Raw genomic sequence first — 15,949 nt, 5'->3', positions numbered from 1 at the left:
AGATGAGGAGTACATAGAATGTTTTCGGGATAATTTCTTGGAACAGTACGTTCTGGAGCCAACCAGAGAGCAGGCTATACTAGACCTGGTATTGTGCAATGAGATTAATTAATGACCTCATAGCTAAGGCGCCCCTAGGTAGCAGCAATCATAATATGATTGAAATTTACATTCAGTTTGAGGGAGAGAAGAGTGGGTCCAAGACTAGTATTTTAAACTTAAATAAGGGCAATTATGAGGGCATCAAAGCAGAGCTAACTAAAGTGAACTGGCTAAAGTGAACATATATGGGGATATTTCAGAATACACAGAATAGATACATTTCACGAGAAATAAAAATTCCAAGGGTGGGGCCCACCATCCGTGGTTAACTAAAACAATTAAAGATAGTATCAAACTTAAAAGAAAATGTATATAATTGCGCAAAGATGGGAGGCAGGTCAGAAGATTGGACAGAATATTAAAAAAAACAAAGAATGACAAAGATTGAAAAGGAAGGTAAAATTAGAGTACGAGAGAAAGCTAGCTTGAAATATAAAGACAGAGTTTCTATAGATATTTTAAAAAAGAAGAGTTAACAAAGTGAGTGCTGGTCCTATAGAAAGTGAGTCTGGGGAATTAATAATGGATAATAAGGAGATGGCAGATGAATTGAACAGGTATTTTGCATCGGTCTTCACTATTGTGGATACAAGTGACATCCCAGTATTAGCTGTAAGTCAGCAAATGGAAGGGAGGGAGGAACTCCAGTAAATTACAATCACCTAGGAAGTGGTACTGAGTAAATTGTTGGAGCTGTGGACTGACAAGTCCCTGGGTCCTGATGGACTTCATCCTAGGGTGTTAAAAGAAGTGAGATAGTTGATGCGTTAGTTTTAATTTTCCAAAATTCCTTAGATTCAGGAAAGGTTCTGTTAGATTGGAAAAGAGCAAATGTAACTCCTTTATTCAAAAAGGGAGGAAGATAGAAAGCAGGGAACTACAGGCCAGTTAGCTTAACATCTGTCTTAGGGAAAATATTAGAAGTTATGATTAAAGATGTTACAGCAGGGCATTTAGAAAAATTCAAGGTGATTAGGCAGAGTCAACATGGTTTTGTGAAAGGGAAATCATGTTTAGCCAATTTATTGGAGTTCTTTGAGGGAGTTACATGTGCTGTGCAGAAAATAGAAGCTCATGGTGTAGCGGGTAACATATTGGCATGGATAGAAGATTGGCTAGCTAACAGGAAACAGAGAGTAGGCATAAATGGGTCATTTTCTAGTTGGCAAGATGTAATGAGTGGTGTGCCACAGGGATCTGTGCTGGGGCCTCACCTTTTTACAATTTATATAAATGACTTAGATGAAGGGACCTAAGGTATGGTTACTAAATTTGCTGATGACACAAGTTAGGTAGGAAAGTAACTTGTGAAGAGGATATAAGGGGATATAGATTGATTAAATGAGTGGGCAAACACCTGGCAAATAAGGGGGCTACAAAGGGATATAGATAGGTTAAGTGAGTAGGCAAACACCTGGCAAATGGAGTATAATGTTGGAAATTGTCCACTTTGGCAGGAAGAATAAAAAAGAAGCATATTATCGAAATGGTGACAGATTGCAGAGCCCTGAGATGCAGAGGGATCTGGGTGTCCTAGTGCATGAATTGCAAAAGGTCAGTATGCAGGTACAGCACGTAATTAGGAAAGCTAAATGCTAATAGAATGTTATTGTTTATCGAAAGGGAAATTGAATACAAAAGTAGGGAAGTTATGCTTCAGCTATATAGGGCATTGGTGAGACCACATCTGGAGTACTGTGTATAGTACTGTTCTCCTTATTTAAGGAAGGATGTAAATGCACTGGAGGCAGTACAGAGAAGGTTTACTAGACAAATACCTGGAATGGGTGGGCTGTCTTACGAGGAAAGATTGGACAGGCTAGGCTTGTATCTGCTGGAATTTAGAAGAGTAAGAGGCAACTTGATTGAAACATATAACATCCTGAGGGGTCTTGACAGGGTGGATGTGGAAAGGATGTTTCCCCTTGTGGGAGAATCTAGAACTAGGGGTCACTGTTTGAAAATAAGGGGTCACCCATTTAAGACAGAGATGAGAAGAATTTTTTTCTCTGAGGGTCGTGAGTCTTTGGAATTCTCTTCCCCAAAAGGCGCTCGAAGCAGAGTCTTTGAATATTTTTAAGGCAGAGGTAGATAGATTCTTGATAAGCAAGGGGGATGAAAGTTTATCGGGGGTAAGTGGAAATGTGGAGTAATCAGTTCAGCCATGTACTTATTGAATGGCGGAGCAGGCTCGCGGAGCCGAGTGGCCTACTCCTGCTCCTAATTCACATGTTCGTAATCTATCCTCGTAACTAAAGTCCCTCATCACAGAAACCATTCTCATAAATCTTTTCTGCACCCTCTGTAAAACCTTCACATCCTTCCTAAAGTTTGGTGACAAGAATTGGACACAATAGCCCAGTTGAAGCTGAACTAGTTTTTCACAAAGTTTCATCATAACTTCCTTGCTTTTGCACCCTATGCCTCTATTTATAAAGCCCAGGATCCCGTATGCTTTTTTAACCACTTTGGAACCTGCCCTTCTGCCTTCTACAATTTGTGCACATATATCCCCAGGTGTCTCTGTTCCTTCTCCACTTTTAGAATTGTATCCTTTAATTTATATTGCATCTCCTTGTTCTTCCTACCAAAATGTATCACTTCACATTTCTCTGCATTAAATTTCATCTGCCACGTGTTTGCCCATTCCACCAAACCTGTCTGTGTCCTCTTGAATCTATCACTATCCTCCTCACATTTCCAAGTTTTGTGTTGCCTGCAAGTTTTGAAATTGTGCCCTGTACACCCAAGTCTAGGTCATTAATATAATCAAGAAAAGCAGTGGTCCTAGTACTGACCCCTGGGAGCACCACTGTATACCTTCCTCCAGTCCGAGAAACAACCATTCATCACTGCTCTCTGTTTCCTATCACTCAGACAGCTTTGTATCCATGCTGCCACTGTTGCTTTTATTCCCTGGGCTTCAACTTTGCTGACAAGCCTCTTATGTGGCACTTTAACAATCACCTTTTGGAAGACCATATACACCATGATGATGCATTACACTCATCAGCCCTCTCTTACCTTACCAAAAAACTCCATCAAGTCAGTTAAACACGATTTACCTTTAAGGAAAGCCAGCATGGATTTGTTAATTAATTCACCCTTGTCCAAGTGACTGTTAATTTTGTCCCAGATTATCATTTCTAAAAGTTTTCCCACCACCAAGATTAAATTGGCCTGTAGTTGCTGGGTTTATCATTAAAACCTTTTTTGAACAAGCTTGTAACGTATGCAATTCTCCAGTCCTCTGGCACCACCCCGTATCTAAGGAAAATTGGAAGATTATGGCCAGTACCTCCATAAATTCTGCTTTTACTTCCCTTAGCATCCTTAGATGCATCCCATCTGGTCCTGGTGAGTTATCAACTTTATGCACAGCCAGCCTTCCCCATCCAATTTCCTACTCCTTCACTGTGATTTTGGCAACATCTTCTTCCTTGGTAAAGACAGATGCAAAGTACACATTTAATACTTCAGCTATGCCCTCTGCCTCCATGCATAGATCCCCTTTCAGGTCCCTAATCAGTTTCACTCCTCATCTTGCTATCCTTTTAGTATAGGCCTATAGAAGACTTTTGGATTCCCCTTTAAGTTAGCTGTCAGTCTCTTCTTATACTCTCTTTTTCTCTCTCATTTTCTTTTTCAATTCCCCTCTGAACTTTCTATATTCAAGCTGGTTCTCACTTGTATTATCAACTTGACATCAGTCATATGCACCCTTTTTCTGTTTCATCTTACTCTCTGGCTCATTCATCATCCAGGGAGCCCTGGTTTTGGTTGTCCTACCTTTGCCACTCCTGGAATGTACCTTTGACTATACACAGCTTATTTCATCTTTAAAGGCACCTCATTGTTTTGTTACAGTTTTTCCTGCCAATCTTTCATTCTGATCTCTCAACACACTGAAACTGGCCCCCTCCTATTAAGTTTTTTTTACTCTAGAATGCTCCTTGTCTTTTCCATAGCTAACCTAAACCTTATGATACTATGATCACCATTCCCTAAATGTTCCCCTGCTGACATTTGATCCACTTGACCCACCTCATTCCTCAGAACCAGATCCATCAATGCCTCCTTTCTTGTTGGACCAGAAACATACTAATCAAGAAAGGTCTCCTGAACACACTTCAGAAATTCTGATCCCTCTCCGCCCTTCACACTATTACTATTTCAGTCTATATCAGGATAATTAAAGTTTCCCATTAACATTATAGTTCTTGTACTTTTCTGTAATATCCTTGCAAATTTGCTCCTCAATATCTTTCCCACTAGTTAGTGGCCTATAGAATACACCCAGTAGTTTTTAATACCTCTATTGTTTCTTAACTCTAACCAAATAGATTCTGTCCTTGATTGCTCCAGGACATCGGCTCTCTCCAACCCTTTAATATTCTCCTTGATCAATACTGCCACCCCTCCTCCTTTCTTTCCTTCCCTATTTTTATTGAACATCTTGTATCCATGAATATTTAGTACTCAGTCCTGCCCCTTTTTGAGCAACATCATCATATTTCCATGTGGCTGTTTGCACCTGCAGCTCACCAACCTTATTGACCATGTTTTGTGTGTTTACATACATGCACTGTAAACCCGAATTATATATTATTGCATTTTCAGCAATGGTTTTTGTGACTGCATTCCCCCCCCACCCCACACACACACACACACACACACACACACCCTCCCCTGTATCTAAAAAGCTCTCAGGGTGCCAAAGGTACAATTTTCAAATAATGTGTGCTTGTGCAGGAGTGGATATTGTTCACAGAATGGGGAAATTTTCCATGTTGAAGACTTTTTTAAGCCCCCTCTTGGGAAAGAAAACATTCCTTCAACACTTTGCCAATAAATAACTGTCATAAATTCTGGGTCTACCTTAGATACTCAGTGTCACCAGTTTCTTCCATAAGTGGACCCGGTCCCTTATAGTTAAAAGTTTACTTTTATCACCTAACGTCTAGATGTACAATAGCCTAACCAGGGGATACAACTTGTTGCGTGAACTGAATGTCTTGATCCTTGCACATGCCCTTAAGCACTTTTTCCCAATCTTCTGAAAGGTGCAGTGATTAACACTTTAATGAAACAAGGCCAGACATGAATCATTAAAGCTGCTTTATTTTACAGTCAGTAAGTGGACGTATAGAGCAACAGTTATAGCAAATCTCACCTTATTTTAACTTCATTTCGGTTCCTCCTTGATAATGAAGAAAATAATAGAAAATACACCACATTGTTCCAGTTAGCTGTCTCGGTAATACTTTCTTCTGGTCAGCTTACTCTGAGCCTGGTTAGCTTCCCTCAAGGAAAACTGCACTGGCCTTACCTATAAATGTGCGTTTTCCTTTCAATTTGTTTCTTCTGAGGCCAGGAAGCTGAGGGCCATACCTCCAACTTCTTCCTGGTCCAAGGGTTTGCCTGGTGGGCTGGCCAATTAAACTGACTACTGCCCTGTTAGGTGGAGACTCAGCCACACTATGTCCTGCTGTGTGTGCATAAGATCATTTCCTGCCAGGATCCCACATAAAAACATAAATCAGGCTTCCACTATTAGTCTGTTGTTAAATATACTCCAGATATGAATTTTTGGTTTTTCCGATTTCATTTGGCATAATTCATATTGCTTTTCATACAGTAAACCTATGTGCATAGTACAGTTCTTTATTTAAAATATTGTTCTCAATCAGATACAGTAAACTCGTAATTCAAAGTCATTTAAATTCAAATTTTAAGCATAGAATTTCCACATTATGTTATTTGTTGCTAAATTCAAATAATTGGATAATTCAATTAACTTGGTACGAAAACGACTTTGAATTATCAGGCGTAGACTGTAAGCTACACTACTGAAATAGTAAGGCAGTATTATGGATACGAATATCAGAGAGTAGTTGTAACTAGACATTTCCATTGATACTCTTGAGCAGAGATGACTGTGTTCAAACGTTTTGGATGGTATAGTGTAGAATTTCACTCACAGCAGCTGTAGCTTCTTCACAAGTTGGTTTTATTAGGTAAGGTGGAAGTAAAAAGCCATATCTCCCAGTATCACGAAGTTCAAAGGTAAATGAATATTTGATGCCCAAGTCATAAGCCCAGTCATCTGAACACCCAGTAGATAAATCTGTAACAATAATGAGAAAGCGATTTAGAAATCTATTTTGGAAGTACAAATGTTGATTTGCTAGCCATCATTTCTTATGAACCGTCCCCAGTCGAGGAGATCATCTTACAGGTCAATTAATTCATCCAGTGAGTAACTGAGACATACAGATCCCAGGTTCGATTCCTGGTCTGGGTTGAATCAACTAAGTTGACTATGGCAGCAGTGGAAGAATTACAGTTGACCTCAGCTGCTGATTTAGGTGTGGAAAGGTCGGGTGGTATTCCAGCTCCTCCTTGCTCCTTGTCCAGTGACCTCTGCTGGAAGTGCAAGCGTGTGGACATCAGATGAATATTTGGCCTGTCCGTGACTCCCTCTGTCACTGAAATTCATGAGAGCCAATAGGAACTTGTAACTGGTAGGTCATGTCCAACAAACCTAATTGAATTTTTTAAGGAAGCAACTAAAACAGCAGACAGAGGAATGTCTGGATGTAGTTTATTTTGACTTCCAGAGGCATTCAGTAAGGTTACACATAAGCAACTGTTAGCTAAAATTAAGGCTCATGGAAATGTAGGCAAACTACTGACCTATTTAGGAGATTGATTAGGTAGTAGAAGGCATAGAGTCGAAAATAAAGCACATGTACGTGACAGTAAGTAAGTAAGTGACTAGGGGTGTCTGACAAGGATCTGTGCTGGGGCCTCAGCTGTTCACTATATTTATTAATGACTTAGATAACATAATAGAGAGCCATATAATCAAGTTTGGTGATGGCAGTAAAATTGGCAGTGTAGTAAGTAGTGTAGATGGAAGCATAGAACTACAAAGAGACATTGATAGAGGAACTGAATGGGCAAAACTGTGGCAGATGGATTTCAACCCAGGTAAGTATGATGTCATCCATTTTGGACCAAAAAAAGGATAGATCCAAGTATTTTTAAATGGTTAAAAACTAGGAACAGTGGAGGTACAAAGAGATTTAGGGGTATATACACAGATCATTAAAACATAGTTATTTCAGATTTCCAGCATCTGCAGTATTTTGCTTTTATTAAAATATAGTAGTCAGGTACAAAAAAAATCAGAAGGATGAATGGCATGTTAAACTAGAGGGCTAGAATAAAAGGGGATGAAGTTTTGCTACAACTGTACAAAGCCCTAGTTAGACCACATCTGGAGTACTTTGTAGTTTCGGGCACTTTACAAAGGATCTAATAGCCTTAGAAGAATGCAGTACAGATTCACCAGAATGCTACCAGAACTCCAAGGGTTAAATTATGAGGAGAGATAACATAAACTAGCTTGTATTCCTTGGAATATAGAAGGTTGAGGGGTGATCTGATTGACGTTTTTAGGATTTTGGAAGTAATTAATGGAGAAACCTTTCCACTGATGGAGAAGTCTATGACAAAAAGAAACAACTTCCAAATCAGAGCCAAATCATTCAGGAGAGAAGTTAGGGAACACTGCTTCATTTAAAGGGTGATAGAAGTGTGATCCTCTTCCACAAAAAGCAGTAGATGATAGTTCAATTAATAATTTTAACACTGAGATTGATAGATTTTTGCTGGTCAAGAGTATTGAGGGATATGGAGCTGAGGCAGGTAGATGGAGTTAGGATACAGATCAGCCACAATCTAATTGAATTGTGGAACGGGCTTGAGGAGTTGAGTGACCTCCTCATGTTCCTATCTTCATAATAAGGCATTGACATTCATTTTAAGGTTTGTGCATGAACAATGTATTAAAGGCAAGGTTTGGCAGGGGAGAAAAATTGGAAGAGAAAAAGTGATTGTCGTGATTTTTTTATTCATGAGTGTCGCATCCCGAATTGCTCTTGAGAAGATGGTGGTGAATCTGCCCTCAGTTAAGATCACTTGCTGTCAGAAAAAAAGGATGGAAGCTATGATATTTTCAAGCCAGAAGCCCAAGAATGACAAGGTAGGAATCAGGAAGAAATACTGGATGAGGAAAAGGAACTAGAGGCGGATTTAGGAGACAACACCAACACAAATGATGAAAGGTTGTTGACCTGAAACGTTAACTTTGCTTCTCTCTCCACAGATGCTGCCAGACCTGCTGAGTATTTCCCAGCACTTTTTGTTTTTATTTCAGATTTCCAGCATCTGCAGTATTTTGCTTTTATTGTTATACCAACACAAATATAATTGGTGGTCTAAACATTAGTCAGTACATGTATGGAACTTCTGCACATGCTAATTCATAATCTACAACTAACCAATTCTGACACAACCTAACTATTATGACACCACACAAACTAATTAGCAGGGCATGACATCAACACTGACTATGCAGCTAACTACATGGTATCACCCTTATATGTGTTACAGGCTGTCACATCACTGTCCCAGGCAGTTAGAGTCATAGAGTGATACAGCACTGAAACAAGCCCTTCGGCCCACTGAGTCTCTGCCAATCAACAACCACCCATTTATACTAATCCTACATTAATCCCATATTCCCTACCACATCCTCACCATTCTCCTACCACCTACCTACACTAGGGGCAATTTACAATGGCCAATTTACCTATCAACCTGCAAGGCTTTGGCTGTGGGAGGAAACCGGAGTACCCGGCGGAAACCCACGTGGTCACAGGTAGAACTTGCAAACTCCACACAGGCAGTACCCAGAACTGAACCTGGGTCGCTAAAGCTGTGAGGCTGCGGTGCTAACCACTGCGCCGCCCACAGTTAACTACCCAACACCACTAACTACATGACATCGCTGCTGGCAGTACCACTGGTTACATAACATCACCAATGACTGCAACTAGCTATGTGACGTCACTACTGAATGTGACATAATCACCGACACTGTAACTAACTGCATACATCACCACTGACTGTGTAACGAGCTAGATTTGCCCTCTCAGGTGAACAAGATCCCCTACGCTATTCAAAGAAGAGCAGTAAGTTCTCCCCAGTGTCCTGGCCAATATTTATCTCACACTCAACATCACTAAAAATCATGTCATTTTCTCATTGGTCATTCTGGGATTTTGTTCTGTGCAAATTGGCTGCTGCCTTTTCTACATCACATGTGACCACACTTAAATACATACATAACTGCAAAGTGCTTTGTGGCATCCTAAAGTCATGAAAGGTGCTATATAAATGCAATTATTTCTTTCTCTTCAACGATATGACATCACTGTTCGACTACCGACATGACATCTCCTCTGATGGCTGCTAGCGTCGTGACAATCACCGACAGTAAAGTTAACTACAGGACATTAAAAGTGTTGCAGGCTACACAAAATCACCACTGATGGTGCCCTTAACTGCACAACATCACCACTGTCAATGCCCTTAACTGCACAACATCACCACTGACAGTGCCCTTAACTGCACAACATCACCACTGACAGTGCCCTTAACTGCACAACATCACCAGTCAGTGCCCTTAACTGCACAACATCACCAGTCAGTGCCCTTAACTGCACAACATCACCACTGACAGTGCCCTTAACTGCACAACATCACCACTGACAGTGCCCTTAACTGCACAACATCACCACTGATGGTGCACGTGAGGGGAAGCAGTCGTGTAGTGGTAATATCACTTGACTAGTAATCCAGAGGATGAGGCTAATGCTCTGGGGACATGGGTTTGGATCCCACCACGGCAGATGGCGAAATTTGAATTGAATTAATAAATCTGGAATTGAAAAGCTAATCTAATGGTGACCATGAAACCAGTGTCAATTGTTGTAAAAATCCATCTGGTTCACTAATGCCCTTTAGGGAAGAAAATCTGCTGTCCTTACCTGGTCGGGCCTACATGTGACTCCAGACCCAGAGTAACGTGGTTGACTCTGAAATGACCGAGCAAGTCACTCAGTTCAAGGGCAATTAGGGATGGGTAGTGACACTCATGCCCCACAAATGAATTTAAAAAACCACTGACGGTGCCCTTAACTGCACAATGTCATGACTGATGGTGCCCTTAACTTTGTAACATCTGTAGGCAAAAAACTCTTTTTGAATGAATCCACAGAGAAAATGCCCTTCTGAAACAAACTGGGCTGAAAACAGAATCTTTTGTGCAAATTTCAGTCTTTATAAAATAAACCTGCTGAACTGGGAAACGAAAACAAATGCTATCTGGAAAAACACCAGAGATAGTGCAGGCAAGTGAGAGACACTTGTATTTTGAACTCATGAAAAATAGGCCTTGGGAGGATGGTACAACGTCGATAAGATGAAGCTGAGTGTTTCAGCAAAATACAAACATCTTTTTCTTGAAAATTAACTGCAAGGGGCTTCACACAATGGAAAATTTCTGGAGAAAGTGAAAGAAAGATGGACAGCTTGCTGGGCAGGCTCAAATCATATGGTTTAAAGGGCACAGAATTGGGTATTGTGCTTTTAAAAGAAGCTTCATAGGATTGGTGCGATCTGTCTATAAATACAGGTTCAGCCACTGAAAAGGGGTTTAAGAGATTGAACACACAGAGAACTTTACTGCAGTCATAAGAGACCAGCACTGCACTCGAGGGAAGGAGAACCTCAACCGAGTGTTGGAAGCCCAACCGAGCAATGGAAATAGACTGTAATTAATGGGAGCTGGGCACTTTGGGTAACTGTATAACTCGTTGGTAATATATTTGAACATTCCAATGCTAGATATTGTTGAAGCATTCATTTGCTGGGATTAAAGTAACAAAGCAGTTTTGTTTTTTTCTTTTCATTCTCAGCCTGTTAAATCTGTGATTATTTTCTGTAACCATTTTGATTTTTCTCTAATCATTTTAAATCTGCTCGTTCTAAATCTGTAAAGGTGGGTACAAATAAATTAATCCTATTAAGCATAACAACCTTTTGAGTGCGTCATCAATTTGTTCTCTTGAAATTCGTGGGTCAAAACAAACCATAAGCCTGAGTGTTTTGGAAAAGAAGGTTTTACACATCACCATTGACGGTGCAGTTAATGACACAACATCAGCACTGATTGCAGTTAACTACACAACATCTCCACTTAGTGTGCATTTAACCACCACCACCACAACAAGAATAACTTACAGTTAAATGGCACTTTTAACATAGTTAAACATCACAAGATGCTTCGCAAGAGTGTTATCAAACATAATTTGACACTCAGCCACATAAGGAGATATTCAGATAGATGACCGAAATCTTAGACAGGTAGATTTAAAGAAGCACCTTAGAGGAGGAAAGAGAGGCAGAGGGGTTTAAGGAGAGAATTCCAGAGTTTAGGGCCTTGGCAGGTGAAGGCATGGCCATCAATGGTGGAATGATTAAAATAGGGAATACACAAGAGGCTAGAATTGGAGGAGCACAGAGATCTTGAAAGCTTGTAGGGCTGGAGGAGGTTACAGAGATAGGGAGGGATGAAGCTATGGAAGAATTTGAAAGCAAGGATGAGAATTTTAAAATTGAGGCATTGCTGGACCAGGAACCAATGTAGGTGAACAAGCACAGAGTTGATGGGTGAGAAGCCATTGCAGGTGATTCTCTAACAAGACTAGATAGATGGCATCACCACTGACTCTGCCTCTAGCTATTCAGCACCACTCTTGACATAAGGCTGCAATCTGGCAGATTGATTCTTCCATTCAAAGATTTACCAGCTTCTGCTGGACTAGCACTTGAATTTAAAGTTTTTCAGTAATAATATATTTGAGCCACTTCAAGCAATAAATAGTTTCAAGATTTTTTTCAATGACTGGAGATCAATTGAAATCCTTGTGAAATTTGGCATTTCTAGGGTTATTGATAGATTTAATTATCAAAAATGTTATGTTTTTCTGTAGTTTTTCATTTAAATGATCAATAATATTGCTCCGATGTTCTGTTCCCTCTGTGATAAAGCTATGATTTAGACCAGATATTAATGAAACCTTCAGAAACCCCAATAACTCATTTTAAACATCTCAATAAGGAAGTGAGAGATTTACTGTGACAAGGTTCATACCGTTAGAGATTTATACAGCTTCCCCATTATGTTTCTTTGTGCAGGGTCACTACCAATTTTAACAAGGATACCAAAGACTCCAAGTTGGGTATTAAGTGGAATAATCTGAGTAAGGCACTTGATTGTTGAAACTTGATGTGCCTCTCTCCCAGATCGGGACGACATTCATCTCTGACTGCGCTTATTTAAATCAATAGTGTTTCATTGTAAATTGTAATGATTAAAGTTGCTATGATTCAAAGCTATGGGGTAGAAATTTGTTTCAAGCGATGGCGCAAAATGGGCCATATCGATTCAATTGGCCGTTATACGCAGCGCCTGATATTCACTGAATGGGCAGCTGATCCAATATCGCCTGTTTTGCACCATTGCCAGAAATGAGTTTCTACCCCATGTTTATTAGGGTGATTGGCAAAAAAAACAAAGGCGACATGAGGAAATTGAAGACTGAAATGTAGCATTCAGAAGAGAATTGGATAAATACTTGAAGGAACAAAATACAGGGGTATAGGGAAAGTGCAGGGGAGTGAGACTAATTGGATAACTCCACCAAAGAGCCAACACTGGTAAGATGAACCAAACAGCCTCTTTCTGTACTGTATTCTGTATGTTGCAGAATTCCATTTTATGCCTCAAAGAAGAATTCTTAATCATCTGATTGCAATAATATCTGCTTTGGGAACTGCTCTCCTCAATACGTGATCTACTTAACTTTAAAAATGTAATAGCCATACTCACAGATAGTTTTTGCTGAGTTTCCATAATCATAGCTGGCCCCATGCACAGACCTGACAGCAGTGACTGCTTTCCACGCGATGTAATTCTAAAGAACAGGGAAATTCTGTGTCTTAGTTCACCTGCACACTTTTACGCAAATTGGCTGCAGGTTCATGTGCACACATGTGCAATTTTACATGAACATTTAAGTAATCTCTTACCAACTCATTATGATCCCTGGACTTCGACATTGTGTAGGAATACGGAAACATAATCATTTGGGAGTATGAATGGACGGAGATGTAGCACTTGATGTGATTTGATCTCTGTCTGATGAAGCTAGCTACAGCTTTCACCTCTGGCTCAGACTCAGGATAACGTCCACAGTATGTTTCACTGCATGGGTTGCTTGATGCCCCTTGACCTGTACACAAGAGAATAACCAAAATGATTATACAAACGAACTGTTAAATTCTCATCACACACATGTATAAATGGAGGACAGTATGCCATCAGAAGTGAGGCATGAATTGTTTATGCTCTTTTCCTGAACCCTCTAACAGTTTAGATTACTGTACTATCTTAAATCAGTGGCAGACCACTGCTACTATTTATCATATAAGATAGCTTTACCAGGACATTGTTGTGTAAAATGTTTTATTTTTATGAAACAGTGGGTCAAATTGCAGGACTTAATTTGGTTGGTAGTGCAGGTTTCTTGAAATTTTGTGGTACTGTGTGCTCTCAGACTTCAGGAGTATGAGCTCTACTCAGTATTAGTGAATTATTTGAGGGTGTGACTTTCAGAAAAAATGGTTATGTGCGGGAGGTTCTCCAGTGCCATCATTCACAGGAGCCCTGTGACACCGCTCACATGCCAGCCAGAAGACGTATCATAGAATCACAGAATTGTTACAGTGCAGAAGGAGGCCATTCGGCCCATTGTGTCCACTCCGGCTCTCCAAAAGAGCTATTTACTCAGTCCCATTCCCCCGCTTTCTCCCCATAACCCTTCACATTCTTCCTTTTCATATAATTGTCTAATTCCCTTTTGAATGCTTTAATTGAACTTGCCTCCACCACATTCTCAGGCAGCACATTCCAGACCTTAACCACTCGCTGCGTGAAAAAGTTTTTCCTCATGTCACTTTTGCTTCTCTTACTAAATACTTTAAATCTCGTTCTCGATCCTTTCACAAGTGGGGACAGTTTCTCTCTATTAGTCTGTCCAGACCCCTCATGATTTTGAATACCTCTATCAAATCACACCACTGTGGTGAACATTTTGTTATGCTAATATTTCTGTGATCTGTGCAGTTGGTGAGTTCACATCTTCCTGATTGGCCGCCTGCTGTGATGGAACAGCTTCTCCAGTTGTGCGTATGTGTCTGTGGTTGCGATGGTATATCAGGTCATTCTCTTCCACCACATACGATCGAGGTGACAACTGCTCTACACAGGTCCCAAGTTTCCACTTGGGCTGACTTTTGTTGAGAGCGTTGAAGGTTTGTACCCTGACTGGCTCTCCAATGCTCAATTCTGGCAATGGTTCGGCAGTTTTGTCAAAATGACATTTGGCTTTCTGTCATTTCGCCTTGATGTTGTCTGCCCGCTCTGTGGAATCCAAGTGCTCCTTCCCCACAGCCTCCACCTCAGGCGCCTGAGCAGACGACTGCCAGATATTCCTCTTCCTCGCCGCCTGTATGACTAGCATCACCTTGCGACTGGCAAAGCTGTTTTCGTTCCAGTGTCGGCACCTGCTCCTGTAGGCCATCTCCTGGGTTTTCTCTTTTTGCATGTTGAGAGTTACCAGTCCAAGCTTTAGACTTACTTCTGCTAAGATGAGTGGCTTTTGCTTGCTGTCTATGATCTAGAACTCCTGATCTTCATTCTTGTCATTGCATTGGGCTCTCAGAATAACTTGTCCTCTTGGCACTAGTATGGTGCCATCATGTAGCCTCAGCCTTACTTTCGTGGGTTTCATTTTTGGATCACCATGTTGAGCCACTTTGCTCAGGGCTGTGAAGGTCATGATATTGCATGATGCACCAGTGTCTATCTGGCACTTTATGTTGACTTGATATTCTCCTTCTGTAGTCATCATTCTAACTGTCACAAACCATTTATCACTGATTGAACTAATCTGGTGTATGTTGTATAGCGATTCATCAGAATCTTCGGCTGATGTCTCTCCAGTGGCCATCTGTACCTGCTTGTTGTGCTTCCTTCTAACCAAACACTTGCATGCAAAATGATTCAGCTTCTTGCAATGAGAACACTGCTCTCCCCACACTGGACATGCCTTCTTTTCCTGTGCTTGGTGTCCTCTGCAGTATTTGCATCCTGCCCTTTGTCTGTGATCTTACTGTCCGTTCGGCCTGGAATGTCTATCAGCATAATGCAAGGCCTGGTTTGTTCTGCCATGAATATGGTCTAGCTGTTGGTATACAACCTCAGCACTTCTGCACATATCGATCGTTTTCCTGAGAAGAAGTTTCTCCTCTCTCAGTAGATGTGCTCTCACTACGGGATCTGTTATGCCTAATACAATCCTGTCTTTAATTAGATCATCTTTTGGTTGCACAAATTCACAGGATTCTGCGAGCTGTGTTAATACAGTCATAGTCTGGTGTATACTGAGTCTTCATTGAAACTGATGGTAATGGCTGCCTGCTGTCAGAATGCCTCATGGTAGAGGTCACATGACTATGGCAAGCCAGGAGGCACATTGGTACAGTATTGCATTTCTATCCCAAACATAGAAAATAATGATAAAGGCCAATGGAATGCGGTCTTTATATCTAGAGGACTAGAATACAAGGGGTTAGAAGTCATGCTTCAGCTGGACAAAGCCCTGGTTAGGCCAGACCTGGAGTAGTGTGAGTAGCTTTAGGTACCAAATCTTAGGAAAGATATATTGGCGTTGGAGTGAATGCAGTGTAGGTTTACCAAAGCAAGACCTGGACTTCGAGGGTTAAATTATGAGGAGAAATTACGCAAACCAGGGCTGTATTCTCTGGAATTTAGAAGGTTAAGGGGAGATTTGATTGAGGTTGTCAAGAT

General features: G+C 40.7%; 1 protein-coding gene across 1 annotated transcript in view; it reads right to left on the bottom strand.

The window, feature by feature from the left end:
- Positions 1-5,206: 5,206 nt before the first annotated feature.
- The window catches only part of cpb2 (carboxypeptidase B2 (plasma)), a 53,715-nt gene continuing 42,972 nt past the window's right edge, over positions 5,207-15,949 (bottom strand). Inside the window, exons 9-11 of the mRNA XM_068040181.1 lie at positions 13,108-13,310; positions 12,908-12,992; positions 5,207-6,229 (exon numbers count right to left, since the gene is read on the bottom strand). Of these exons, the coding sequence (XP_067896282.1) occupies positions 6,045-6,229; positions 12,908-12,992; positions 13,108-13,310 (473 nt within the window). The 3' untranslated portion in view covers positions 5,207-6,044. The remainder of the gene's footprint in view (positions 6,230-12,907; positions 12,993-13,107; positions 13,311-15,949) is intronic.

The sequence above is a fragment of the Heterodontus francisci genome, chromosome 10, assembly GCF_036365525.1.
Source record: "Heterodontus francisci isolate sHetFra1 chromosome 10, sHetFra1.hap1, whole genome shotgun sequence".
Taxonomy (NCBI): domain Eukaryota; kingdom Metazoa; phylum Chordata; class Chondrichthyes; order Heterodontiformes; family Heterodontidae; genus Heterodontus; species Heterodontus francisci.
Note: the sequence above shows the minus strand (reverse complement) of the source record. Positions and strands in the feature narration are given on the sequence as shown.